The sequence below is a fragment of the Hyla sarda genome, chromosome 5 (genome assembly GCF_029499605.1).
Source record: "Hyla sarda isolate aHylSar1 chromosome 5, aHylSar1.hap1, whole genome shotgun sequence".
Taxonomy (NCBI): Eukaryota; Metazoa; Chordata; class Amphibia; order Anura; family Hylidae; genus Hyla; species Hyla sarda.
The window spans coordinates 80,520,037-80,547,061 of record NC_079193.1 but is presented as its reverse complement, the minus strand read 5'-3'; the positions used below and the strand labels follow the sequence as shown (position 1 = coordinate 80,547,061).

Below are 27,025 nucleotides of genomic sequence, written 5' to 3'. Positions count from 1 at the left end.
TGTTCCACATTATTAAGCAGAGCACCATTTTCAAGCAATATGGGGAAGAAAGAGTGAAATAGTTCAATGCCTTGGACGAGGTATGAAAACATTACATATTTCATGAAAACTTTAGCGTGATCATCGCACTATTAAGAGATTTGTGGCTGATTCAGAGCACAGATAGGTTTGTGCAGATAAAGGCACATTGAGGAAGATTTCTGCCAGATCCAGCATCAGATCAAGAGAGCAGCTGCTAAAATGCCATTACATAGCAGCAAACAGATATTTGAAGCTGCTGGTGCCTCTGGAGTCCCATAGACATTAAGGTGTAGAGTCCTCCAGAGTCTTGCACCTGTGCATAAATCCTCTATTCAGCCATCACTAACCAATGCTCACAAGCAGAAATGGCTGCATTGGGCAGAAAAATACATGAAGGCTAATTTTCAAACAGTTCTGTTCACTGATGAGCGCCGTGCAACCCTGGATGGTCCAGATTAATGGAGTAGTGGATGGTTGGTGGACGGAAGAACTATGCTTTCTGTAATAAAATTATTCATGCATGACAATGCACCATCTCATGCTGCAAAGAATACCTCTGCACCAATGGCTGCTATGGGGTTAAAAGGAAAAGTCATGGTGTGGTCTCCATCCTCCTCTGACCTCAATCCTATTGAGAACCTTTGGAGCATCCTCAAGCAAAAGATCTATGAGGGTGGGAGGCAGTTTACATCCAAACAGCAGTTCTAGGAGGCTATTCTGACATTTTGCAAACAAATTCAAGCAGAAACTGTCCAAAAACTCACAAGTTCAATGGATTCAAGACTTGTGAAGCTGCTATCAAATAAGGGGTCCTATGTTAAAATGTAACGTGACCTGTTAAAATGTTTAAAAAGTTAAAATCAAGTTTGAAATAGCTGTGGATTTCAGTATAAATGCTGCAAACACAAAAAATGAAAATTTTCAGTTCTTTACAACCTATAAAGTGTTTTGACACTTACTGTCTCTCATTTACTATTGCAAACCCGACATGTTTTGTTAGTTTGTGCGCCAGAAATTGTCTGCGCCAGATTTTGCACCAGAATCGAAAAAACCCCAACTAACTCTCCATTTTGCTAAGAAAACCTGAAAAAGGGGCGTGGCCGCTGGGGAAATGGGACGTGGTCTCCGAAAAGGGACGTGTTCCCGACATTTTCACAAAAACCCAACATATTTACTAAGGTTTCCACAGAAAATGTGGTGGATTTAATTAAACCAGACAGATCAGAGCAGGTGTAAAAAAAAAAAAAAAAAAAAAAACAAAGTGTAGGAAAAGTGGAAAATGTAGGGAAACCTTAGTAAATACCGTGGAAAATAAATTGTAGGGAATTAAAACCCACAAAGAAACCTACACAACACTCTTAGTAAATAAGGGCCACTGGGAGCTCGTGATGTCAAAGCCCCGCCCCTCATGACATCTCGCCCTGCCCCCTCAATGCAAGTCTATGTTCCAAACACTGAGCAGTGGAGTACCCCTTTAAGAAACTGCTTATTATTCAACTACCATGTACAGTAGTGTCAGTAGATCTGCGTATAAATGACTTCCACAGTTATACATGAAACCCTGGCCCTCATTTCCTTAGAAAATCGGGTTGTAAGTCTATCTTGCTTTCTTACCCGACTGCTTTTTCCCCCTGGTATTTATTATTATGTCGCTACCTGTTTGTCGCACGTGGGTTTTGTTGGTTTTGGTTTCCAACTCCTCTGAGTTGTCGGGAAAAAATCCACAACAATTCAACAAATTCGGGTTGGAAACCTTTATAAATATGTGGGAAAGCTCAGAAATGTCGGGTTACGTCCCTTTTTTCGGGTTTGGGAGAATCCACATCGGGGAAAAAATGTTGCATCGTGTCGCAGACTGGTGCACGATGTCGCAGACATGTCGCAGACAAAGATGCGCCAAAAAAACCCGACAAAACAAGTCTGGTTTAGAATAGTAAATGAGGGCCCCTATGTGAATTAAAATGTTCTTATAAATGGTGTAAATGTATTCTTTCCACTTAAGTCTGCTGCGCCTCAGCACAAAGCCTTAATACCGACTGTGGGGCTGTAAGCCTTGTGCAGCCTCCCGGACATGCCCGGTATGCCTCGCTGACTTATTACTATTATCACTAATTAGTAATAGAATAATTAATACAACGCTCCCTGTGTTTCTCTGCTATTCTGGGCCAGCGGAGTTTGCAGAGCATTCTGCTGCGAGACATCTTGATCCGCTTCTCGCAGTGACAGCTCCGTGAAATGTCTCGTACATTTGTCTGCCTTGTAGCAGCTTTGTGTAGTGTTTATTTATGCAAGGCTTTGTGTTGTAATAACAGGTGGGGTTGTGCGATAGAAGAAATACTGACAGTTTCCATCACAACAGATGCATATACTATTTAATTGTATCTTTTTCTAATTGCTTGTACTATTGGTTCAGTATCTGACGGAGAGTAAATGGTATTTAAAGCTCTGTGCAGGCAGTAAATGGTATGGAAGGAAATCGGATGGCAGTGGATTCAGGAGAAATCGTTATCTTTATAAAGGGCTGAGTTATTGAGATTAGTTTTAGCATGTATTCACTAGGGGTGTGAATCGCCAAGAATTTGGCGATTCGATTCGAATCGCGATACCAGTGTGGCGATTCGATATATCCAGATATATCGCGATACCGTCTAGGTGACGATACATTGCGATATATCCCGATTCTGTTTAAAAAACAATGTCTTTTACACTTTTATTAAAACTTTATTTTTATTTTATTTATTTTTTGTACGCTTTATTAGTCTTTTAGGAATCATTAGATTCCTCAGACAGATGAATAGAGTTCTATTGAACTCCATTTATCTGCGATCCATTGATAGAGCCTGGTCCAGCCAGAATCTATCAATGACAGAGCCACGGAGAGCCTACACATCTCCCTTTAGACGCCGCTGTCAGCTTTGACAGCGGCGATCTAAAGGGTTAATAGCCAGCCGCGGCGATCGCCGCATGCTGGCTATTAGCGGCGGCCCCCGGCTACTAAGAACAGCCGGGGGCTGCAGAGTATGGAGCGGGCACGAGTCGAAGCCCGCTCCATACATCCAGAGCACCGCCGCCGTGTCAGATCCGGCTGACAAAATGTGCAACTTGTATCTCCTGATGCCCGAGACATGCTTTCTGTGCATCAGGAGATACAAATTCCACATCACTAAAGCGATTTTTCACTTGCCGATAAAATCGACAAGTGAAAAATCGCGGGAATCGATTTTTTTCTTACATCCCTAGTATTCACATACACTTACTGGTCACTATTAGGTACACTTGTTCAGTTGCCTGTTTACACAAGTAGCTAATCAGCCAGTTTAGCAACAACTGTTTATTTAGGCATTTAGATGTGGCCAAGACAACTTGCTGAAGTGCAAACCAAGTATCAGAATAGGGAAGAAAGGGGATTTAAAGGGGTACTCCGCCCCTAGACATGTTATCCCCTATCTGCCGCTGAGACTAGTGCTGGGCGGTATGGCCTATGAATATCACGGTATTTTTTTTATCACTGTATTACCGCCTGTACCCCCCCCCCCCACGAGCGGGGTCCCTGTGCCCACTAGCGGTGTCACAAGAATGCCGAGCGCAGCTCTGTTCCCCGTCCCTGTCAGCTCTCGGGGTAAGGGAACAGCACTACGCAAATAGTGTAGGGCTAACGTAGGCAGCGCTAGGAGCCTAGCATTAGCCCTACACTATTTGCGTAGTGCTGTTCCCTTACCCTGAGAGCTGACAGGGACTGGGAACAGAGCCGCGCTCGGCATTCTTGTGACACCGCTAGTTGGCACAGTGACCCCGCTAGCGGTGGGGATTGATCGTGCTCACGGGGACACTGGCTGACAGGCGCAGCGGGGGGACACAGAAGCACACGGGGGGACAAGTGATGGGGGACAAGTGATGGCGCCGCACTGGGCTCTACAATTCATCCAGAGGGTGGGGGAGGGGCCCGACCGGTATAGCGGTATGGGAAAAAAATCCATACCGTGGGAGAAAAAAAAACAAAAAACTGTATCCAGTTCATACCGGTATCCCGCCCAGCACTAGCTGCAGTGATCATGAACATGCAAGCCTGGGGCTTCTGTGTTCGTGATGTCACGCCATGCCCCCTCCATACATGTCTGTGGGAGCAGACATGGCTGCTGTCATCACCCTTCATCTAAAGTTTGTTCCGTGCACCGGATGACTGGGGTGCCATGACTGATCATGGGGGGTCCCAGCGATGGGACCCCCGCAATCAGATGTTATCCCCCATCCTTTGGATAGGGGATAACATGTCTAGCGGCGGAGTACCCCTTTAAGTGACTTAAAACGTGGTATGGTTGTTGGTGCCAGGCGGGCTGGTCTGAGTATTTCAGAAACCGCAGATTTACTGTGATTTCTATGCACAGCCATCTCTAGGTTATACAGAGAATGACCTGAAAAAATTAAAACATCCAACACGGGGCAGTTCTGTGTACAAAAATGCCTTGTTAATATCAGAGGAGAATGGGCAGACTTGTTCGAGATGACAGGCAACAGTAACTGAAATTACCACTTGTCACAATCAAGATGTGCAGAATACCATCTCTGAAGGTACAGCATGTCAAAGTTTGAAGCAGGTGGGCTACAGCAGTGGAAGACAACTGGTGCCACTCCTGTTTGCTAAAAAACTGGAAACTGAGGCTACAAGTCACACACAGGATCACAAAGATGAACTTTGAAAGACTGGAAGAACATTGTCTGGTCTGATCAGTCTTGATTCCAGCGGTGATGGTAGAGTCAGAATTAGTTTTAACAACATTAAAGCATGGATCCATCCTGCCTTGTCTAGCCTGAAATGTAGGCTTTCTTGTCACACTTGGCCCCTCAGTACCAAATGAGAATTGTTTAAATGCAAGAGCTGACCTGAGTATTGCTGCTGACCATGTCCTTCCCTTTATGACCACAGTGGACACATCTTCTGTTGTCTTCTTCCAGCAGGATAATGCACCATGTCACATGACAACATCTCATTTATGACAATGAGGTCACTGGACTCAAATTGTCTCCACAGTCACCAGATCTTAAAGGAGTACTCTAGTGCAGAGTATTCCTGCTCCGTCCTGCCCGGGCTGAAAAATAAATGAAAATGAACCATCACTCACCTCCCTGGGTTCCCGCGGAGCGTCACTACAGCTGATCGGTCCTCCGGTCCATCTCCTTCATACTTCCTGGTGTAACGAAGTGTCACATGGCGCTCAGCCTATCGCCGGCCGAGGCGGAACATCGCGGCGGCCGGCAATAGGCTGAGCGCCATGTGACGCTTTGTTTCACCCGGAAGTATGAAGGAGATGGACCGGAGGACCGATCAGCTGTAGTGACGCTCCGCGGGAACCCAGGGAGGTGAGTGATGGTTCATTTTCATTTATTTTGCAGCCTGGGCAGGACGGAGCAGGAATATTCTGCACTAGAGTACTCCTTTAATGCAATAGATCACCTCTGGGATGTGGTGGATTGGGAGGTTTGTATCATGGATGTGTAGCCGACTCATCTACAGCAACAGATTAATGCCATCATGTCTATATGGACCAAAATCTCTAAAGAATGATTCCAGTACCTTTGTAGAACATAAGCCACAAAAATGAAGACAAAAGGGGGTTCAACCCAGTACTGACAAGGTGTACCTAATAAAATGTTCAGGGTAACTGAATGTGATACTTCTTCAGTTGTCATAGACCTATGGTACCCAAACTATGGCTTACATCCAGCCATTGCAAAACTACAACCTCCAGCATCCTATGACAGCCTGCAGTTGTCGGGTTATGCTGAGAGTTGTAATTTTTTACTCACAGGTTTGGGGACCCTGTCATAGGCAGTTATTGGGAGCAGATAGTTGGACCTGTGGCTGTGGTGTAAATCTATAAACTCTTACACTGGTTTGTGTGTTTCTTTTGTAACATTTAATGGTGATTAAGAGGAGAAGTCTCTTGGGTTCTTCTCTGTACGTTCTCCAGCGGTAGCAGAAGGAATGTTCCCCAGAGGGGTCTGAAAGATGTTTCCGTTCTAGCTGTTGGCTGGATGGAACTGATAGAAGCTCTGGTATTCTTCACTTTTCTTTGCTTCAGGAGATATCTTTAGTTGGCAGCAAACAGTGTTCAGCTTCTGTTTTTTGTTTGTCAAAGTTTTAATACCTGAAAGTCAAAGTTCTTAAATGGGCACTGTTGTCAAACTTTATTTTTGATATATTATTCCTTACATTATTTGAAACATATTCCAAATATATTTCATCAGTCAATTCTTTCTATTTGTGTATTTTTTTTCCCCCTTCAATCAGTTATCTACTGTCCAGCGCTCGCTCCCTGCCGGTCAATCAGACAGGCAGGAGCGAGCGCTGGACAGTATGTAACTGACTGAATTCGGACTGATACCTGGCCTGGATCAGTCCGAATTTAGAGGTGACGTCAGTCACACTGCAGCCGGCACTAGGAGGGAGACCCCCAGTGGCCGGCTTTTCAAATGCAAAAAAATAAATAAAAAAATTATAGAGAGAATTGATTGACTGACTGGAATATATTAGGAATATGTTTCAAATAAAGTAAGGTATAATATATCAAAAGTAAAGTTTGATAACAGTGCCCATTTAAGGTGGAACTAACAGACTGTTCTCCTGCACTAAAACAAATACACGTTTTACTACAGGTGAACTGGATTAAAATAAGGCTTACCTGAATTGGCGGTGGCTTTAGGCAACATACAGAATCTAACTATATGACAGCTTGGCAAGTCTCAATTGCAACTTATGCCTGTGTATTTTGTCAGCTGATGAATTTCAAGACTGGTTGCCGCCATATCTCTGCCAAACCCATTCTGTGCCTCATTCAATCCAATGAGCAGTGCGGAGTCAGCTAGTGACTTTGGTTAGGTAATTTTCTAATGATATCCTGCCTGGACTGAAAATAGCAGCAGACTATGATTTTAAATGGGCACTGTCAGATACAAAAACTTATGATATGTTGTAAAGCATGTATAACCAATAGGTTTTGCAATTGCTTTCATTAGAAATTTTTCAGTATTTCATACTGAAAAAGCCAGTCAAACAACTGCCCCCCCTGCTTGCTTGGACACATACTAGTCCTGCTGTGTCCATGCATCATCACCTATGTCATGGACACACTTCCTTGATTGACAGCTGTGAGCGCAGGGCTGGAGGAAAAATCCTCCCACTGTCATCTTGTGTCCCGCTACTGTCAGTGAGGACAAGCTGGGAGTTGTAGTTTTGCTAATGTTAGGGGAGATGTGAGCAGACAGTATACTGAGGGAGGGGGCGGAGACCTGCACAGTGAGGCCACGCCCCCTTCCTTTAAGAGGAATTCAGACTAGTGAGCTAAATTAAAAGTGTAATTAAAAATGGTGCTAGACACATAACAATTAGATGTACATGGTCAGGATTAGGTACTGAGAGATAGAAAAAAATATTTTTTGTTGGATTTGACGGGGACGCTAAAATCACCAGCCAAAATCACATTATGTGCGTAAAATGAGTTGTCGGGCCCATTGAATTGAATAGGGAATAGCACGGGTCCAGCAGAAGTACGACAGAGCCTGTTTTGAAATCCAGCCGCCAGAGGCTCGAAACGTTGTGTGCTTACACTGCTACTTCCACTTTTGGGAACATTTTTTGGTTTAGTTGGAGGGGATGTGGCCTCCATGGATTTACCATGATTTACACCAGAAATTGATGTATATCATTCCAGAAATCAACTCCGCTTTTTAGCTAGTCCGGTACACATCTCCTCTTAGGCTGGGTTCACGTGCAGTGTTTTGATCAGTATTTTCAGCCAAAATCAGGAGTGGAAGAGACATGGAAAAATAGTTTTTAGTCGTTTCTTGACTCTTAGTATTTTGGTCAGTATTCTTAGCCATAAAACTTGTGTATTATACTTTGTAGCATAGTTGACTAAATTTTTGTACACAGCAAAAATAAAACGAACTGTGATAGAAACTGGGAAATGGAGAGAAAAACACAGTGTGAACCCCCACCCTAATACTTAATTTTTTTTTTTTTTAATATTGCCAATGTTTTACAAGTGGAAACTACTGGCAGTTACATTAACCTGTTATTATGTATACTTTCCATTGGTTTTTGAGGACAGCGTGAAGCCACAGCAATTGCTCTTTATTGCAGAACATGCTTTGGAAAATTTAAGCTTTGCTTGGAAGACTGGAAAAAGGGTTATTTAAAGCAGATTTCTTCCTCATTTAGTTGTGAAATCTATTCTCATTTATTGTTGCTGTTCCGCACATCCTGGAACCTGTCGGGGGACTCTATGAATGTCCGCCGTTTTGCTGCCTTGCCTGTGTTATCAATAGAATATGGCGCCTTAATTCATCATAACTAATGCGCTGGATGCATTTGCAGTAATTTTTATGTTGGGATCTTATGAATGTTGAATTTTATTCATTCAGCACATTTCATAAGCTCCCGGATGGTCTTCCAGTCAAAGAGAAAATGGGTGAAGCTGGTGCATGATAAGAATGTTCTATTCTCAAATCTCCAATTAATTTCTGTGAAAATGCTGCTGCAGGTGTTGCCCATTTTGTAAGGATTAAAGGCTATCCTACGCGAAAAAACTTCTCTTCCTACCCCTGCTAAAATAGTAATTATAGTAGTATGAAAAGTTGAGATGGTGGTGTTTTGACAAATGAAATTTTCCTTAAAGGGGTATTCCGGGATTTTTTTTGACTATGCTACGGGGGCTGTAAAGTTAGTGTAGTTAATATAGTCTCTGTACCTGTGTTTGGCCACTGGTCTTGCAATTCTTATGTGATATTTGTCCCAATGTTTTTTAGCAGCATATAAAATGAGTGTCTCAGCTTTTTCCAGGCTGCAGTGTAGCCCGAGACATTACATCACATCACTAGTCAGGTGTTGAAAGGTAGCCTTTCTCAGTTTCAGTTGGTGGAGTGACATCTGGGAGGGAGATCATCCTCCACAGGGTTGCAGGAATTTTTGTTTTAAAGGAGTACTTTGCCCCTAGACATCTTATACTCTCCCATAGGCTTGCATTGAGGGGGCAGGGGATGTCACATGGGGGCGGAGCCTTGATGCCACAATACTCCGGCCCCTGTATCACGAGTCATCAGACATGGAGCGATCTTCACTCTGTGCAGCTAATGACAAGTAGGGGCTGCAGGAGATATTGCAGGGGTCCCCAGCGGTGGGACCCCCGTGATCATCCTTTACATAGGGGATAAGATGTCTAGGGGTGGAGTACCCCTTTAAGGGTGCTCAGCTGTGCTGCAATGAGTGGGGTTGCTGATGTGTAGGAGGAAGAAAAGTGTCCTCACACTTAGACTATCAGACGGTGGAATGTCTGCACGGAAATTCTGTACCGACATTCCACCAACAGCGGAGTGCTGGCAGAACATGTCGTCGGCGCTAGGACCGCTTGGAAATGCACCATCTGACAGACAGCAGTGCAAATCCTTGCGGACTCTGCAGAAAGATTGGGGAGATTTATCAAAACCTGTGCAGGGGAAAACTTGCCCAGTTGCCCATAGCAACCAATCAGCTTGCTTCTTTCATTTTTATGAAGGCCTGTGAAAAATGAAAGAAGCAATCTGATTGGTTGCTATGGGCAACTGGGCAAGTTTTCCTCTGCACAGGTTTTGATAAATCTCCCCCATAGTCTTTATGTGAACTCTGGAATCAGGATTTCCGTAGTGATAACATTTGCTGCAGGAATTCTGCTGTATGCACAGTGCAGCAGAATACCATTGAAATCAATGGGACTCTGCTGCTGCAAATGTCCGTATGGAATTCTAATTCCGCTGTGTGAACATAGCCTTACAAACAAGGGATCCTGGGACTTTTAGTTGGAGGGAGGGAACTCAAACAGGCAATTGTATCTCTGACTAAGGGTTTGTTAAAAAAATAGAAAATTTCTACATACAGATCCTGTTTGTTAGTCATGTAAACAAAGTGATCAACCTGTTTTGTTTTGAGTGACAATTAACAAAGATTGCTTAAGCAATCGTTTAGTTTAATAACCATTATTTACAATGGGGTTTCCAGCCAACGGTTGTCCGGGAATGCTGAGAGTTGTCGTTTTGAAACAGCTGGAGGCACCCTGATTCAAACCTTTTTCCATTATTTCAGATTGTGTAGATTCATTTGAATTTGTTCCAAAGAAACCTCAGCCTTATGTGTCTTGTGAAACAGACCTTCCTTTCCCACACTCTTAAGTATTCTTTCCTGATTACATCAGTGATGCTTCAGCAAGTTACTACAATTTCTCTGGAAATGTCATATTTTATACAGACATACTGTGACCTACCTCTAGAATAACATGTATAGCTACACAATGGAAACAACACTTTTCATTAGGCCATTTTACATGGGCTGACTATCAGGCAAATGAGCATTAGTAGGGACGTTCGTTCATGTCAGCAGAGAGCACTGTGGTCAGACAGAAAAGAAATCCCAAAAGAAAAGAATTTCCTCTGTAGCATACAGCTGTTAATAAGTACTGGAAGGATTAAGAATTTTTAATAGAAGTCATTTACAAATCTGTTTAACTTTTAGGCACCAGTTGATTTAAAAAAAAAAATAATAATAAAAAAAAAATTTCCACCGGAGTACCCCTTTGACCTGTTAAGGACCAAGGGCGTAAACTTACGCCCTTAGTCCCGCTCCTGTGATATAACGCGGGGTTACACGGTAACCCCGCATCATATCACGGCGGGCCCGGCGTCATAGTGAAGCCGGGACCCGCCGCTAATATCGCGCGGCACTGATCACGGTGCCGCGCTCTATTAACCCTTTAGCCACGCGCTCAAAGCTGAGCCACGCGGCTAAAAGTGAAAGTAAAATGTGCCGTTAGCTCAGGGAGCTGTTCGGGATCGCCCGGTATAATCGCGGCATCCTGAACAGCTGGTACTTCAGGAGGAAGGTCTCTTACCTTCCTTCCTGCAGTCCGATCGCCGAATGAATGCTTCAAGCCTGAGATCCAGTCTTGAGCATTCAATCGCCCAAAAAACACTGATTGATGCATTCCTATGGAGATGCATTAATCAGTGGTAAAGATCAGTACATGTGTACAAAGTGCAAAAAACGAAAAACGCCTGGTCCTTTAAGGGGTTAAGCTAAGAGGCCGGTCACCACTGCTCATTTCTCTAAGGGTCATGAATCTGAGGCTCTCTCTCCATTGAGAACCAAGTGCTGATGACTACCCCATTGAAGGTCAGGGCCCTAGTTACCAGATGGGGCATTGAACTACATGGCATGAATAGCCGCAAAATGAAGGGGAGTGAAGAAGGTAAAAAAGAGAAGATCTGATCAGTGGCTAGAGGAGGATGGTGACATGTGGACTCTTTAGAACCGTGGTCTTCAAACTGTGGCCCTCCAGATGTCGCAAAACTACAACTCCCAGCATCCCCGGACAGCCGTTGGCTGTCCGGGGATGCTGGGAGTTGTAGTTTTGCAACATCTGGGGGGCCACAGTTTGAAGACCACTGCTTTAGAGGATACAAGCGATCTTTTTTTATTTTGACCATCTGCCTGATAGGGGCAATTTTACACATAAAAAAAAAAAAATAATAATAAAAAATATATATATATATATTTTTATATTTTCATAGTAACCACTGGATGCATCATGATTAGCACTTAAAGGGGAGCCCCATGAACACCTTCTCCAGCACGCAAGCCATATCTGCCGAAGCTCAAGCTTTTATGGAGCACCTGTTATGTTTTGACTTTGTTTACAGGGGACCAATTGTCATTTATATTAATAAATTTGGATGTATTTTTCATGCCATAATTCACTCTCCTTGTCTCTCTTCATGTCCTTTTCTATATGATGTGGCATACATGGGATGGTTTCAACTGTGATCTAGGGGGTGACACACATGCCTAGTTAGGCTGGGTTCACATCACGTTTTTGCCATTCTGTTTTCAATCCGTTTTTCTAAAGAAAACCGTATGGCAAAAAAACGGATGGAACAGTATGGGAAAAAGTAAACCGTATGCGTTTTTAAACTGTATACTGTTTTTAAAAGTGCATACAGTTCCGTCCATTTTTATAAAAATAAAACCCATACGTTTTTGATAATTTTGTCCATTTTTAATGGGAGGGGTGTTGGGTGGGGACTTTAGGATGCAAATGCGCATGTGCAAAGTAAAAACCGTATTCGGTTTCCCGTATGGAACCGTATACATGTGCGTTTCCCATTGATGTCCATGTTAAAAAAAAGAAAACGTATGCGGTTGACCACGTTTTTGTCTCCGGTTTAAAAACCGTACTGCAACTGCATACGTTTTTTTTTTTTTTAACATGGACGTCAATGGGAAACGCACATGTATACGGTTCCATACGGGAAAACATATACGGTTTTTACTTTGCACATGCGCATTTGAATCCTAAAGTCCCCACCCAACACCCCTCCCATTAAAAATGGACAAAATTATCAAAAACGTATGGTTTTTTTTTTTCTATAAAAACTGACGGAACTGTATGCACTTTTAAAAACAATATACTGTTTAAAAACGCATACGGTTTACTTTTTCCCATACTGTTCCATCCGTTTTTTTGCCATATGGTTTTCTTTAGAAAAACGGATTGAAAACAGTATGGCAAAAACGTAATGTGAACCCAGCCTTAGCGACTCTCTAAACAGAGATTTTTTTCTTATTCGAGTCCCTCACTAATGTTGTCGTGAATGATTATAGTCATGGGTCAGGCAATGCTATACACATTGCATGAACGTGCCTAGTGTGACTGTGGGTTAACTCATATGTGGGTGAGTAGTCTGGGGGATAACACCGGTTCTGTGCCTCCCCCACCTTGCTTGTCCTCTGCCTGCTCTTACATATTTAATGGGCACGGGCTGGGGAGTGTTGTGTACACCCCCCTGACGTCCCTGACTAGAGTCACGGGCCATCATGTATTATAAATATAACTTGGACGGGACTCTCTTTATATAAAAAATGTAAAAATGTATGTGTGAGTGTGACCTTTCTATTATTGAGGGACTCGCCTATACATTTACGCTAACTAACTACCATATTGGATTCTATTTATTAGGATGGTTTGTGTTGGCCTCTTAGATCCAGTGACCCTCCTAGTTTGCACATCATTACTAATTAAAGAGACATGTTAGGACTTCTATTGGACCGAGTGGGCATTTTTTACTTGTTTTCCATATCCAAGATGGCGGAGCCAGACTAGAAATGCATACGGCGAATGTGCGGGATTCCAGGTGGGAATCCTCGCAATAATGGTCTGCCTATATGGATATGCGAAGGATTTATGCGCATACTTGATGCGAAAGATTATGCGCGTGCGCATATTTGCGCATTGGCGATTGGTCATCGGCACTCTCAGTCAAACATCGTGAGAACGCAGGTGAAGTGACTACAGCTTCCGGTCCTGCGCTCTCAATTTGTTTACAAGCGGAGGCAACGTGCTGAAGGGAGGACGGGTGTTTATTATCAATGACAGTTATGGGGTGAGTTACAGCATGATTAATTATGATTACATTGGATGAAATTAAGAAGTTACTGTAGATCAGGATACAGTGACATCTTTTCTATTATATACAGTGGTCCCTCAACATACGATGATAATCCGTTCCAAATGGACCATTGTTTGTTGAAACAATCGTATGTTGAGGGATCCGTGCAATGTAAAGTATAGGACAGTGGTCTACAACCTGCGGACCTCCAGATGTTGCAAAAGTACAACACCCAGCATGCTGGGAGTTGTAGTTTGGCAACATCTGGAGGTCCGCAGGTTGAAGACCACTGGCATAGGAAGTTGTACTCGCCTGTCCCCGGCGCTCCGGACCGTCACCGCTGCCCTGGATGTAGCCTTCCATCACTGTCGCCGCATCCTCGACGCTCCGGCAAGGCCTCTGCTTCCCCGGCATCCACGCTCCTATTGGATGACGGGACGGTGTGCGCGCAACGTGATGACGACAATGGAGAGCGCCGACGATGGAGGGGATCCCGAAGAGGATGCTCCGGAGCCTCGAGGACAGGTAAGTGATCGCCAGCGGACCACACGGGGCACCGTATACGGCTATCCGGTGGCAGCTGAAGCAGTCTGCGCTGCCGGATAGCCGTTTATGCGATGGCCCCGACATATAAAAGCATCGTATGTTGATGCTGCCTTCAACGTGTGATGGCTTTTGAGAGGCCATCGTATGTTGAAATGATCGTATGTCGGGGCCATCTTGGTCGGGGGGGGGGTGTGTGGTCTCTGTATTGGTTTACACTGTATGTTATTACACTAAATGTAATGTGACACAATGTATATGAATGTAATTTTTGGCTTTTGTTTACATGAATATATTATGTAAATTTTGAGCACTGATGTCACTAGCAATCAGCATATAAAAGGAAGTGATGTATGCTGTTTAATTGTCATTGTGGAGACCGAAACGTAGCACCATTCACATGACGGGTGAATAAACCACAGCTTCTGAAGCTACTTTGGAGTGCCGCTTCTGATGGATGTGTGTGTGTGTGTGTGTGTATATGTATGTATGTATGTATGTATGTGTATTTATATATATATATATATATATATATATATATATATATATATATATATATAATCGACAGATATCGTTTTTTTAGGACCAATAATTGGTGGAGGTTAGGGCCGATAGCCGATAACTTATACCAGAATATCGGTATAAGTTAAGTTATCGGCTATTTATCCCCCGCGACACCGCTGCAGATCATTGATTTAAAGCGGACGCTTTAAATCAATGCACTGCAGTGGCTTTTGTGGTGCCATAGGCCGCCACCCGTTTCTCTCCCCCTGCCTGTCCGGGGGTCCTGAGACCTATCACCGCCACCACACGTCGCGGTGCGGTGGGGGCGGTGCGAGGGGTGGGGCATTATCGGCAAGGTAATTGCCGGTACCGATAATGCCCAAAATCGTGATTATTGACCGATAATATCTGCCATACTGATAATCGGTCGATCCCTAATAAATAAATATATATAGTATAAGCTGACCCGAATATATAGCCGAGGTGGGCATTTTCAGCACGAAAAATCGTGCCGAAAAAAATCAGCTTATACACAAGTATATACGGTAACATTCTACAATAAGTTATAAATATCAGTAAACTATTTTGTTATGTTCTTGATTTTCTTACATTATACAGCTGACTAGAGACTTGCCTTCCGCCTCTTTCATATGTTTTTTCCCTGATGTAATTTATTCATACTGTAAATGATTTTTTATTATATTGGTTTATTCCCAGAATAGGCTGTAAACCTATAGTGAACAATCAATGCTTATGTTCCAGATGGCCTCATTTAAGTAAAAGTAGTCATTAAAAAAAATGGGCAACATAAGAGACTCCTCTGTCTCCATCTGGACATGGGAAGTAACTGAAGCAGACCTATTGTCGGCCATGGAAATTGTTGACCTTTAGCAGTGTCTGTCTCAGCGAGTAAGAATCTTGGCTTTAAGACACATAGGACAAGGTTCACCTCTGTATATTTAGTCAGTGAAAATAGTGTTAGAGATGTTACGCCAAGACGGGAACGGCATACGCTAGAATTAAGAAGCTACCGATTAGGAGAACCAGCATGGAGGGAGCAGGAGCATATACGAAAACAGTTTACTGACCGTCTAAACATGAAAGTTGTTGCCCATAAAGCATATTTTTCAGGTATAATTTTTTTGACTAGTTTTTGTCAGTAATGTTAGTCTATGAGGCTGTGTACATGCGCATATTTTAACAATGCAACATTCTTTACTTTTATCCAATTGGCTGGTAATACACAGAAACTCTCAATAGACTTTAGTGAATTCCTTTTTATGTATTGATAATATAGATCTATAAAATTAAAGCAAAAGGAAGAGAAATATGTCGGTATTGTGGGTTGGGGAAAATACATGATGAAGTTGCCATCGGCTGTGTAATCATAACCATGGTCATACATTGTATAGAGGGTTTTCAAATGATATGGCAATCTTTAAGTTAAAGGGGTATTCCAGAAAAATTTCCATACACAAAACAGCCTGTACTTGTCTGCTGCCAGTGCGTCACCAATAACATTCCAGTACTGCCACTTCCACTGCTCGGGGCTTGCTGACCTCTGTCCCTACACACAAGAAATGCCCACTCATCCTATCACTGGCCACATTGGTGACCCCTTCTCATCACTGATTTTGGCATTTCCTGTGTGTTGGGAAGGAGACCAGGAAGCACTAAGCGGTGGGACTGGCAGCTTCAGAATAGTACCAGTGGGGGATTGGCAGCAGTTGAGTACTGATTTAATTGCTATACTATACTGACCTATAATGTCACGCAAACATGTTGAGACCCCGACCAATCTCTAGATATAGCCTGTAGCAGCACATGGCTGTGCTTCACTTCTCCGCCCAGTGCTCCATTGGTCAGGAGTTAGGGAATGTTCACAATGCTTAATTCCCGCAGAATTACACGCAGTGAACATTAGCATCAGTGTGAATGGGTCTTCTGCGAGACCCATTCACACTGAGGAATTTCAGCGGCAGACAACTACGCCACTGAAATTGTTCCATGCAAAGAAGGAACATGTTCAGTCAATGATGATGGCGCAGTGCCGCGCGGCCGCCAAATGGAATCTCTTCTCGTGGAATTCTGCGAGCGGAGATTCCGCAGTGTGAACATACCCTCAGGCTCCATAATAGAACCCTTTTCCTGTAATGAGACAGATGGAGTGCCGAGCCAGGGAGTGAAGCTAATCTTTTCTCCCAGCTATATTTAGAGATTGGTGGGGGTCTCAGGAATGAGATCCCGATCGATCAAAACTTCTTACATATCTGCATGAAATGTCAAAGCTGTTTTTTATACATGACAATAATGCTTTCAGTGCAAAATAATAATCTACAGAACACCCTTTTAACTGACAAGTTGAAAATTGAAAGTGAAGATATAATTTTGTATATGTTGTGTAGATATGTAGGTGAGCCCAGCTGTGTCTGTGCCAGCCCAGTAAAGGAGAATACATACTAGAACACAGTTGTCATGCAGCTTCTCTCATCAGGGAGGCGCTAAATCCTCTGCTTCACATCTTTCCCATGGGGCCGATCCAGGTGCAGGAGGTGAAGAATATTGCAGATCTCTGGAGTTTTAGAATTTTCTGCTAATGATTATAAACAGGAAGCATCTGGAGAAGAGACGTATGTTCTGACTTCACATGAAGCTTCTCTAGTGCTTTTGGCTCTGTTCCTTGGACTGACATTGTTCTGTGTACCCTGCAGTAGGTTTGATTTGTATTAGGGGTGAACTTAGCATTAGATGCTAAATGAAGGACAAGAACAGATATGTTTAGAAATATATTTATCAACCTGTGCAGAGAAAAAGTTGACCAGATTTTGATAAATGAAGCAATCTGGTTGCTATGGGCATTTGCTTCAGGTACATAGGATTTCCACATCCCTGCAAAACGCCCAAGGCCTGAGACATGCAGCACCAGGCTCCGGCAGGGGATTTTTTTTCCAGGCTTCTAGCCCTGTATTGGATCGGACCTGAAGGCCTCTGACAAGTAGGGGGGCGCTCAGGGTGTATGAAGCAGGCTCCTGACTCGAGCCCGCTCCATACGCGGCTGCCCTCAGCTGATTTAAGTTGTGGGAAGCCGCCATTAATGGCTTGCATGCAGCGATCGCCACGGGCAGCTATTAACCCTTTAGATCCCCACTGTCAAAGCAGACAGCGGCACCTAAAGGGACATGTAAATGATCCCTGGTGGTCTAGTGGGGTGAATCGCGCCTCCCCCCCAAAGTTATTATTGTTGATCCACTGTAGAGGTAGCCTGTGTTCCCTAGTGTCTGTGGCTCTGTGATTGATAGAGCCTGGCGGGACCAGGCTTTATCAATGGAGCGCAGAGCAAACAGATCAATGAAGTTCAACAGAACTGCATTGATCTGTAGGAGGAATCTAATGATTACTCCTAAAAGTCCCCTAAGTGTCAAATAAAAGTTTAGTAAAAGTTTTTTAAAAGAAACACATTAACCCCTTCTATATTAAAAGTTCAAATCACCCCTGTTTCCTATATAAAAAAACATGTAAACATAAAAAAATATATTTGGGATTGCCACGTGCATAATTGTCTGAACTATTAAAATATATAACGTTATTAATCCCGTACAGTAAATGACGTAAATGTAAAAAAAAAAAAAAAATAAATAAAAAAAAATACCAAACCCCAGATTTGCAAATTTTTTTTTTATAACATCCCAGAAAAAAAGGAAAAATCAAAAAAGTCAGATCAATACTTAAATGGTACCGATACAATCAACAGACTATGGTTTAAAAAATGAGCCCTCGTACAGCTGGGTATACAAAAAAATAAAAAGGTAAATTGTGTTAAAAAAAACAAACCACTGAATTTGCTAAATTATCTCCCTGTTACTAGGCTAGGGGGCAGGGGCAGACATAGACAGCCGATGGTCCCTGTGCAAAAGAATGTGCCTGCCCCCCCCCCACCCCACCCCAAAACCACACATACAGATATAAACATATAAATGCAAATAAAATATATCTTGTTAATAAAAAAGACTCCAAGGACAAATCTGTATTACACACTGTATTGCTAGTTTGAAACAGAAGTAAGGGTCCGTTCACATATAAACTTGGCGCTCTTCAGCAAACCCTCCAGTGTTTAGGTGTGATCCTCAACGTTGTAGGGGTCGCTAGAGGCTCAACATTACAGAGAACCTCTCTTTACCTTACCTCTCCTGCTCTGCTGCTCTCCATGTCTGCCGGGGTGTCCCAAAGTGAGCACCTTCCCTGCTGGCCTCAAACAGCCCACGCTGCACACACTGTCACGTGACCTGACTGCGTACAGCATCAGGTCATAGTGCGCGCTGTACACAGTCAGTCTGGAGGAGACCGGAGGGGTAAGTAGCGCTTCCCTCCACTGCCTCACTTGCATATTAATGAGCGCTTCCAGAAGCCACACACACACACGGAAACATATACGACCCCCCCCCCCCCCAAACACCCGTCTTGTCACACAGTAACGTACATACACTTAAATTAAATGACTCACGGGTCATATCTCTTCTGATGAGCATCGTCCTCTTTTTTTCTTCTCTATCCATTTTATACCACCATGATGACGTCTTCCAGCCAAAGCCTCATCTCTTTAGAATCTGCAGGACAAACAATTCAGACTAGACGTTTTTTTTACAGTGCTCTCCTTACCTTTACAATATCTCCCTATCATTAGGCTCCAAAAAACATAAAAATGTCCCCTTAGTGTCACTCACTGTAAAAAGTAGGCAGATTAGTAGGTCCCCCAATAAGTAAACATACCCCCCCCCCCCAGAATGCAGATAGTTCCCATATTAGGTAGGTCTGTCCAATATGTTATCGTATAGACCTTATTGTGTGGTCTCCCCATAGGCAGGTATATCATCAGGTAGGTAACCCCCCCAATAAGTAAGTAAGTAGGTAGGTAGCTAATTGTGTAGGTAGGGTAGCTTGCTTGGTAGGAAGCCAAGTAGCAAGGTGTGTAACTAGGTAGGTAGCAAGGTAGGTATCCACATAAATAGGTAGGCAGATTGGTAGCAAGGTAGGTAATGATAGGTGTAGTCAATTTGTTGGGAAGCTAGGTAGGTAGGTACCTAAGCAGGTAGGTAGCCTGGTAGGTATCCAGGTGGCTAAGTAGGTAGCCAGGTAGGTAAGTAGGTAGGCAGTCAAGTAGCTAGGTATGTGATTAGTTAGGTAGCCAGTCAGGCTGTTAGATTTGGGGAATCCCCCCTGCCCCTTGCCACATTCTCTCTCTTCCCCCCCCCCCCCTTTCCAGGCAAATGTCCTGGATCCCCATTAGCGGAGAGAACGCCCATACCTACGCTTTGGCGACCTGCGACCACCTCGAGGGCCGGTTTCGCCAAACCGTAGGTACGCCACTGCTATTATGAAAGGGCGGCGGGCCCCCTCACACGCTTAACCAGCTGCACAGGCGATATGTCTGCCCCTGTAGGGGGACATGGTGACAAGGGGAAGGCCACTGGTGTGCATCACTGTTTAAAACACAGAGTAAAAAAAAAAAATATAATAATAATAATCGGGAAGATAAGCTAATATCAATCTCACTAAATATATTGACACTGTTGGCATCTTGTAGATGAAGCTGAATCAGATCTTTATATTTTCATAGACAGCGCAGCATCATTTACATTTCATTTGGCTGAAGTTTTTAGTTACCTTCTTTTACTTGTAAATGTGTGCCCTTTTAGAATGCAGTCTGCCAAGTACGGCAAGCCATGGATTTGGTTGCATTTAGTAGCTGAAACACAAAGGGTACGTTCACATACATATTTTCTGTAGCTGATTGTGCTGCCCATTGACTTTGATGGGTAGCAAAATCAGGTGCAGCAAAATACACACGTGAACGTGCTTGAATGGGTTATCTAGAGATAGAAAAACTGAGCTAATTTTTTCCAGAAACAGCACCACTCCTGTCCTCTGGTTGTGTGTGGGATTACAACTTGTTTTAGACACTTCTGTGGAAATGGGCTGCAATACCACACACAACCCGAGGACGGGTGTGGTGCTGATTTTTAAAGAATGTTCTGTTTTTGTTATCCTGGAGAACCCCTTTAAACATACCCTTAAAGGGGTACTTCAGTGGAAAACAATTTTTTTAATCAGCTGCTGTCATAAAGTTAAACAGATTTGTAAATGACTTCTATTTAAAAATATTAATCTTTCCAGGACTTATCAGCTGCTGTATGCTCCAGAGAAAGTTGTGTAGTTATTTTCAGTCTGATCACAGTGCTCTCTGCTGACACCTCTGTCCATGTCAGGAACTGTCCAGAGCAGGAGAGGTTTGCTATGTGGATTTGCTCCTACTCTGGACAGTTCCTTACATGGACAGAGGTGTCAGCAGAGAGCACTGTGGTCAGACAGAAAATAACTATACAACTTTCTCTGTAGTATACAGCAGCTGATAAGTACTGGAAGGATTAAGATTTTTAAATAGAAGTATCAAGAAACTATAACAAGGGGTGTCATCTGGGCACCTAAAGCTAATTAAAGGGCTATTCCATTTTTGTAAACCTTATCCCCTACCCACATGGTCTTTGGCCACTGGTAAGTGCTCCAGACCCCCCACCTTCGGAGACATGCAGGAGTGACAGCCTGATCAGCCATTCAACAGCTGATGCACTAGAATTCTGTTGCAAATTGCACCAAAAAATTGGGAAATGTGGCACGTACCAATTTATTGTGTTTTAGACAGTTTCTACGTTTACCCCAACACTAAGAAGTGTCTATAAAAAGGATGTTGTTTACAGACGATATATGTGCCAAAAATTGTACACCAGCCATGAGCGAGTTAAGAGTCAAGTTGACAAAGTATTGTCACATGTATGCCAAATATGACTCCTATACCTACAGTTAGTTGTTGGTAATAATCTGATGTGAAGATAATTTGGATATAGAGCCATAATATTGTGCAGCAGTAAAAAAAATTGTGAAATCCTGTAGTGAAGCCTGGATGGCTTCTCTGATTTCCTAAAGACTGTATCTTGTATTGTCCTTGTTACTAAATATTCTGAATACTGTAAGAGCCCTTTGTGATACGCTTAAAAAAAAATCCACATTTAAATTCACTCTTGTTCCTATTAAAAAGTTACTTATATTGAATAAGTGCTAAAAAAATTAAAATAAATTGTAACATCAAGAATGAGATAATAAAAAATAGCATAGTATAGATACAGTGGTCCCTCAAGTTACAATATTAATTGGTTCTGAGACGACCGTTGTATGTTGAGATCATCGTATGTTGAGACCAGAACTCTTTGGAAACCTGGTAATTGGTTCTGAAGCCACCAAAATGTCATCCAAAAATAGGAAAAAGTGAGGATTAAAGAAAAATAAGTAGATAACTAATATAGATAAAGCAAGTCCTTACATGTAAAAGTAAGAAAGATCTGCTGGGAGCTGTAAATCACTGTCTATGTCAGTGTTTACCAAGCCGGGAGCCTCCAGCTGTTGCAAAACTACAACTCCCAGCATGCCCGGACAGCCAAAGGCTGTAGTTACGCAACCGCTGGGGGCACCCTGCTTGGGAAACACTGGTCTATTTAGAGGACAGGAGTACATGCAATGTCCTAAAGTAACATGGAGTCGTCCTTACCTGGTGTCCAATGGAGCAGGTAACCTTGGCCCAAAGAGTAGTACAGAACATGTAATACCTCCCTGTACTGTAGGGGGCGCTACCAGACATCAGTCAGTGCATACACTTCAGTAATACAGGAGTTTTACCAGTAAATTGCCCATTCTGATTGGTCAGTTCATTGACACGTTTCACAGATCTGGACTGTCTGTAGAATTGTATGTTGAGTCTGGTTTCAACTTACAATGGTCCAGAAAAGACCATTGTATGTTGAAACTATTGTAAGTTGAGGGATCGCTGTACTGGATACAGAATATACGCAATAAATTCAAAAGGTGTAACATAAATGGCAAGACTGAGTTAAAACACCTCGGTATCTCGCACTGTACCTTATGAATTCATGGATGGTGAGAATTCATTTACAATGTTGTGGTTGTGGTTGTTGTTGTTGTTGTTGTGGTTGTTGTTGTTGTGTTTTTTTGTTTTTGTTTTTTTTATCATGTATTGAATACATTTCCTTTATTTACCACTACATATAAGCTGACTTTCTCCTTGAATGTTCCTGTAGTCCTTCCTTCTGCTTTAGTGTTGATTTTTCACACTTAAACAAATACCTGTATATTTAAATACCTGTTCACACTTCCACCTTGCAGGTACATGACTCTGGGAGGAACTGAGGTAGCGGCCGCACCCACGCCCTAAAGTTACCAGTATCTTTGTTCAGTCTCTTTCACAAACTTCCTCACATTTAACAGAGATGTAGCCCAAATGAATGTCTTCTCTACTGACCCCACATGGTACTCATGGTTGCAGTGCAGTCCACTCTGTTCTGAAATGAAGCCCCCACCCAATATGATGAGTCAGGGAGCAGTAGATATCCAAAGAGCTAAAATATAGGTCTGACCCACATTCACAAGATGGTCTACAAGTGATTGTCTAGAGGTACAGTGGGGAGGAACACTAATAGGCAGAAGGAAAAGTATGGAGCACTGTAACTGCATCTAATATCATGGATCTGTTCCCAAAAATTGTGAAGCCTAGACGGTGACCAGAGGATTTGGAGTAGGGAACCCTTGCTGTGTCTGGAGGAGAGATAAAATGGGGGGGGGGGGGGGGGGGGGGTTTGGACTACTTCGCCCATCATGTTGGGAGTAAAATCTAACTTTTATCAAAGAATCTTTTAAACATTACAAGATAAGCGCTACAGAGGTCAGCGCTATTCCATCCAGCAAATATATGAGAATGCAGACAGAAACCACCTGAATGGGGGCCACATTGACTCCCTGGCCTCTGCTGAGGGTGTATGGATAAATTTGCAGTATGCTAAAGATTTTAGGACTCGTACTGTAAAGATAGTGTGAAGCTAGCCGTAGCGAGCTGTTATCCTACGCATGCTCATCACTTCATTTAATATAAAAAGAAATGATCGTTCCAATTGAGATGACAGCTCGGCAGCACATACAGAGGGATGAATACATTGAGTGGGTGTGTAGTGGGCTACAGTGTCCTACCATGTTTGTCACAGCGCATAACATGTCAGGCTTATTACAAAATGGAAAATAAGTTCTACAGCTGTGGCTGTCATTCTTCACAAGGTGCGCGCCCGTCCATACCCTTAGCTGAACCTCGTTGAATGTCCTTTTTCTCCAGCTATACCGTACGCCTGTTGATTCTGCTCAGAAATTGTTAAACAGATGTCAGAATGCTGTAGATTCACAGCTTCCCTTTACTGTGATGGCAAATTACTTAATAGCGTGGGCTTGTTTGCTTGGATTGATGTCGGAGGTAAATCACGCGGAGGGAAACAGCGTATAATTGATGGCACGTGTTGTCGTATCAGACGTGACTTCTATTTGTCTTAGGGGCATTTTGTGCTTGATTTTTTTTTTCTGACTTCTTTATGATCTGGTAAAGAAAGATGAGTGAATAATAAAACAGATAAAGGTAAAAATGAGGAAAAGTCGAAATTATATTTAATCCAAAAAGTGTCTTACATCATTCCCTATACTTTAAAGAACACAGGGGTGAGCTTAATCCATTATATATCATGTGTTTTACCACTTTCTAAAGCTGCATTCACGTGACTATTTTTGTGTCGGACCAACGCATTAAAAGTAATGGCCTATAACTGTATTAAATCGCGTGCGAACAAATCAAATCAGATTTATAATTGTATCCGTCAGACTTTACACCTTTTTTTTTTTTTTTTAAATAGTATCCGTTTTTATGTTCTTGCTAGACAATTCTAAAGCTACTGCGGATGTTTAAAAAAAAAATATTAATAGAAATAATGTACTTTTCAAACGGATCAAAACTTCCAGTGATGAGATTTAACACGATTTACATAGAGAGTAATGTTCACAAATTCGGATATGATTTTAAATCAGTTTTTGAATCTGGACGAAGAATTGTGGTCAACTTAACCGATCGAACCAAAACGGTGTGTTGGATACAACTTGTCAACGGATACATGTAGGTTTACAATCTTTTATGATTTTTCAAGGATAGAATCACATCGACTCGACGGATGCAAAAATCATGATGCCTATTAAATAGTTTGCTGCAGAGTATCAGTCTGGAGTCCATGCTGTTTAGTTTACTGACGTTTGTGTGTAAAAGAATGGATCAAGTGTTTTTATTCAGACAGCAAGCACACGTGCTACAAACTACATTAAAAATCTGGAGAGCTTTTCCTTTGTTTTGTAATGAAACATTTTTTTTTCTGTCAAAAAGCAATATACTTGGGTTTAAAAATTGCCATTTATTGTCCCTTTATTGCTGTATATTTTAAATTACCAGAAAAACTTTCTAAGCTTTAATTGCGACTATCTGCTCTGGCCGGATCCCATGTGCTGCTGCAGGCGGGGGACGGCCAGAGCAGGTAAAAACTAATTTAAATACTAAAAGTCAGTGTTTCCCAACCAGGATGCCTCCAGTTGTTGCAAAACTACAACTCCCAGCATGTCCAGACCGGCAAAAGCTGTCCGAGCATGCTGGTAGTAGTAGTTTCACAACAGCTGGTAGAAAACACTGAGCTAAGTAAAAGGGTGCAGGGAGAAAAATAAAAAAAAAATACCTTCTGTTCACCTACTCCCGGTCCCTGCAGATGCCGTTCATCTCCTTACAGTCCGTTGTCTCCTCTTTACCATAAAAGCAGTAGGACCTCTCCCTTTTCAGCCAATCACTGGCCGCGGCTGTGTCACGTGTCAAGCCAGTGATTGGCTGATGGGGAAAGGTCTTTTTTTTTTTTGGCTGCAAACACACTGGGTTTCCCGGATCTGGGGGGAGATTTGAAAACCGCCTGGGAAACCCAGTGTATTGCTGCAGTACAAAAGGGGGAGAATGTGACGACGAGGAGGGGGGGGGGGAGGAGGAGAGAATGTGACATGGTGGGAAAATGTGATGGGAGAAGATGTGACCATGAGGGGAGAATGTGACAGGGAGAGATGTGAAGTGGGCGGTGGGCATAAAATGGTGGATAGTTGTAAAATGGAGGTGATTGGACATGAAATGGCGGGATTTCACCATTTATTTATTACATCACATCGCATATAAATTGCAATATTTAGGCCCATAATCGCAATTGCACATTTTCCCCATATCGTGCAGCCCTACTGTTGACCTATCTGAAAGTCCTTGTTGGCCTGACTCACAAATATGGCTGTTATCATTTTCCCATCCATTGGTTTCAGTGGAAGAATGTGACCACTGGCCTATTTACTCCCTTTGACTATGGCCTAGATTTGGGTTGACAAATGTGTGTGTTTTTATTTTTACAAGGTTAAGTTATATGGATTTTCTAATGTTACTACTGTTACAATTGATCAGGTGTCATTTCTCTTCTCTTTCATTAGGCGACCAGCAATAAGCTGCTAGATGCGGGAAGATGCTGACCACAGAGAGAGGAGTTGTGGAGGAATGGCTGTCCGAATTTAAGGTGTGTATTGTTTTTCATCTAAAGCTTTATGGGGGAGATTTATCAAAACTTGTCCAGAGGAAAAGTTGCCCATAGCAACCAATAAGATTGCTTCTCTTTTTAAAGAGACCTGTGAAAAATGAAAGAAGCGATCTGATTGGTTGCTATGGGCAACTGCACCACTCTTCCTCTGCACAGGTTTTTGCCAAAACTCAGGGCAGTTTGTTTCCATATACTTGGTCAGTTTGGTAAATCTTGCACGCTCTTAGATTGTACAGTTTACACTGTCATAGAATTAGACAGTTTTAGATAAATCAAAACAATAGGTCCAGATTGACTGTGTGTCCAGACAGTATTTGTTTCCCATTAGCTCACAAATATACAGTTTATGGCAGCGGTCTTCAAACTGTGGCCCTCCAGATGTTGCAAAACTACAACTCCCAGCATGCCAGGACAGCCAACAGCTGTCTTGGCATGCTGGGAATTGTAGTTTTGTAACATCTGGAGGGCCACAGTTTGAAGACCACTGGTTTATGGGATTCGTAGTTTTGATTCTATCATTTTACAGTGGAAAGAAAAGCTAAAAGGCAACACATTTTATTTTATTTTTTTTTTATTTTTATATTTTTTACATTTTATCTGGTCATTCATCTTAATATCCCACCAATATCACAAACATACATTTCTTTCATCATGTTTCTTTTATTGGTTTATCTTTCTGAGAGGAAGTGAACAGCACTTGACAGTGCTACCGTGTTTCTCCGAAAATAAGACCGGGTCTTATATTAATTTTAGTCACAAAAAACACACTAGGGCTTATTTTCAGGGTAGGGCTTATTTATTTATGGTATGTACATTGAACAACATTTAACGATATTTAATCCCCCCCATCATCATGTGATGGGTGCAGCTCTGCCCCCAACGTCCCCCGCCACCGGTTTATCAGCCCAGTGCTGCACCCCACATCGGGAGACTAATCGTATGTCACCCGCGAG

General features: G+C 42.7%; 1 protein-coding gene across 9 annotated transcripts in view; it reads left to right on the top strand.

Moving 5' to 3' along the window:
- HYCC1 (hyccin PI4KA lipid kinase complex subunit 1) overlaps positions 1–27,025 on the top strand; it is a 369,003-nt gene that overhangs the window by 242,507 nt on the left and 99,471 nt on the right. For all 9 annotated transcript variants that reach the window (XM_056519772.1, XM_056519767.1, XM_056519768.1 and 6 more), the window contains one exon: positions 25,969–26,051. In XM_056519772.1, coding sequence (XP_056375747.1) covers positions 26,001–26,051 — 51 coding nt within the window. In that variant the 5' untranslated portion in view covers positions 25,969–26,000. The remainder of the gene's footprint in view (positions 1–25,968; positions 26,052–27,025) is intronic.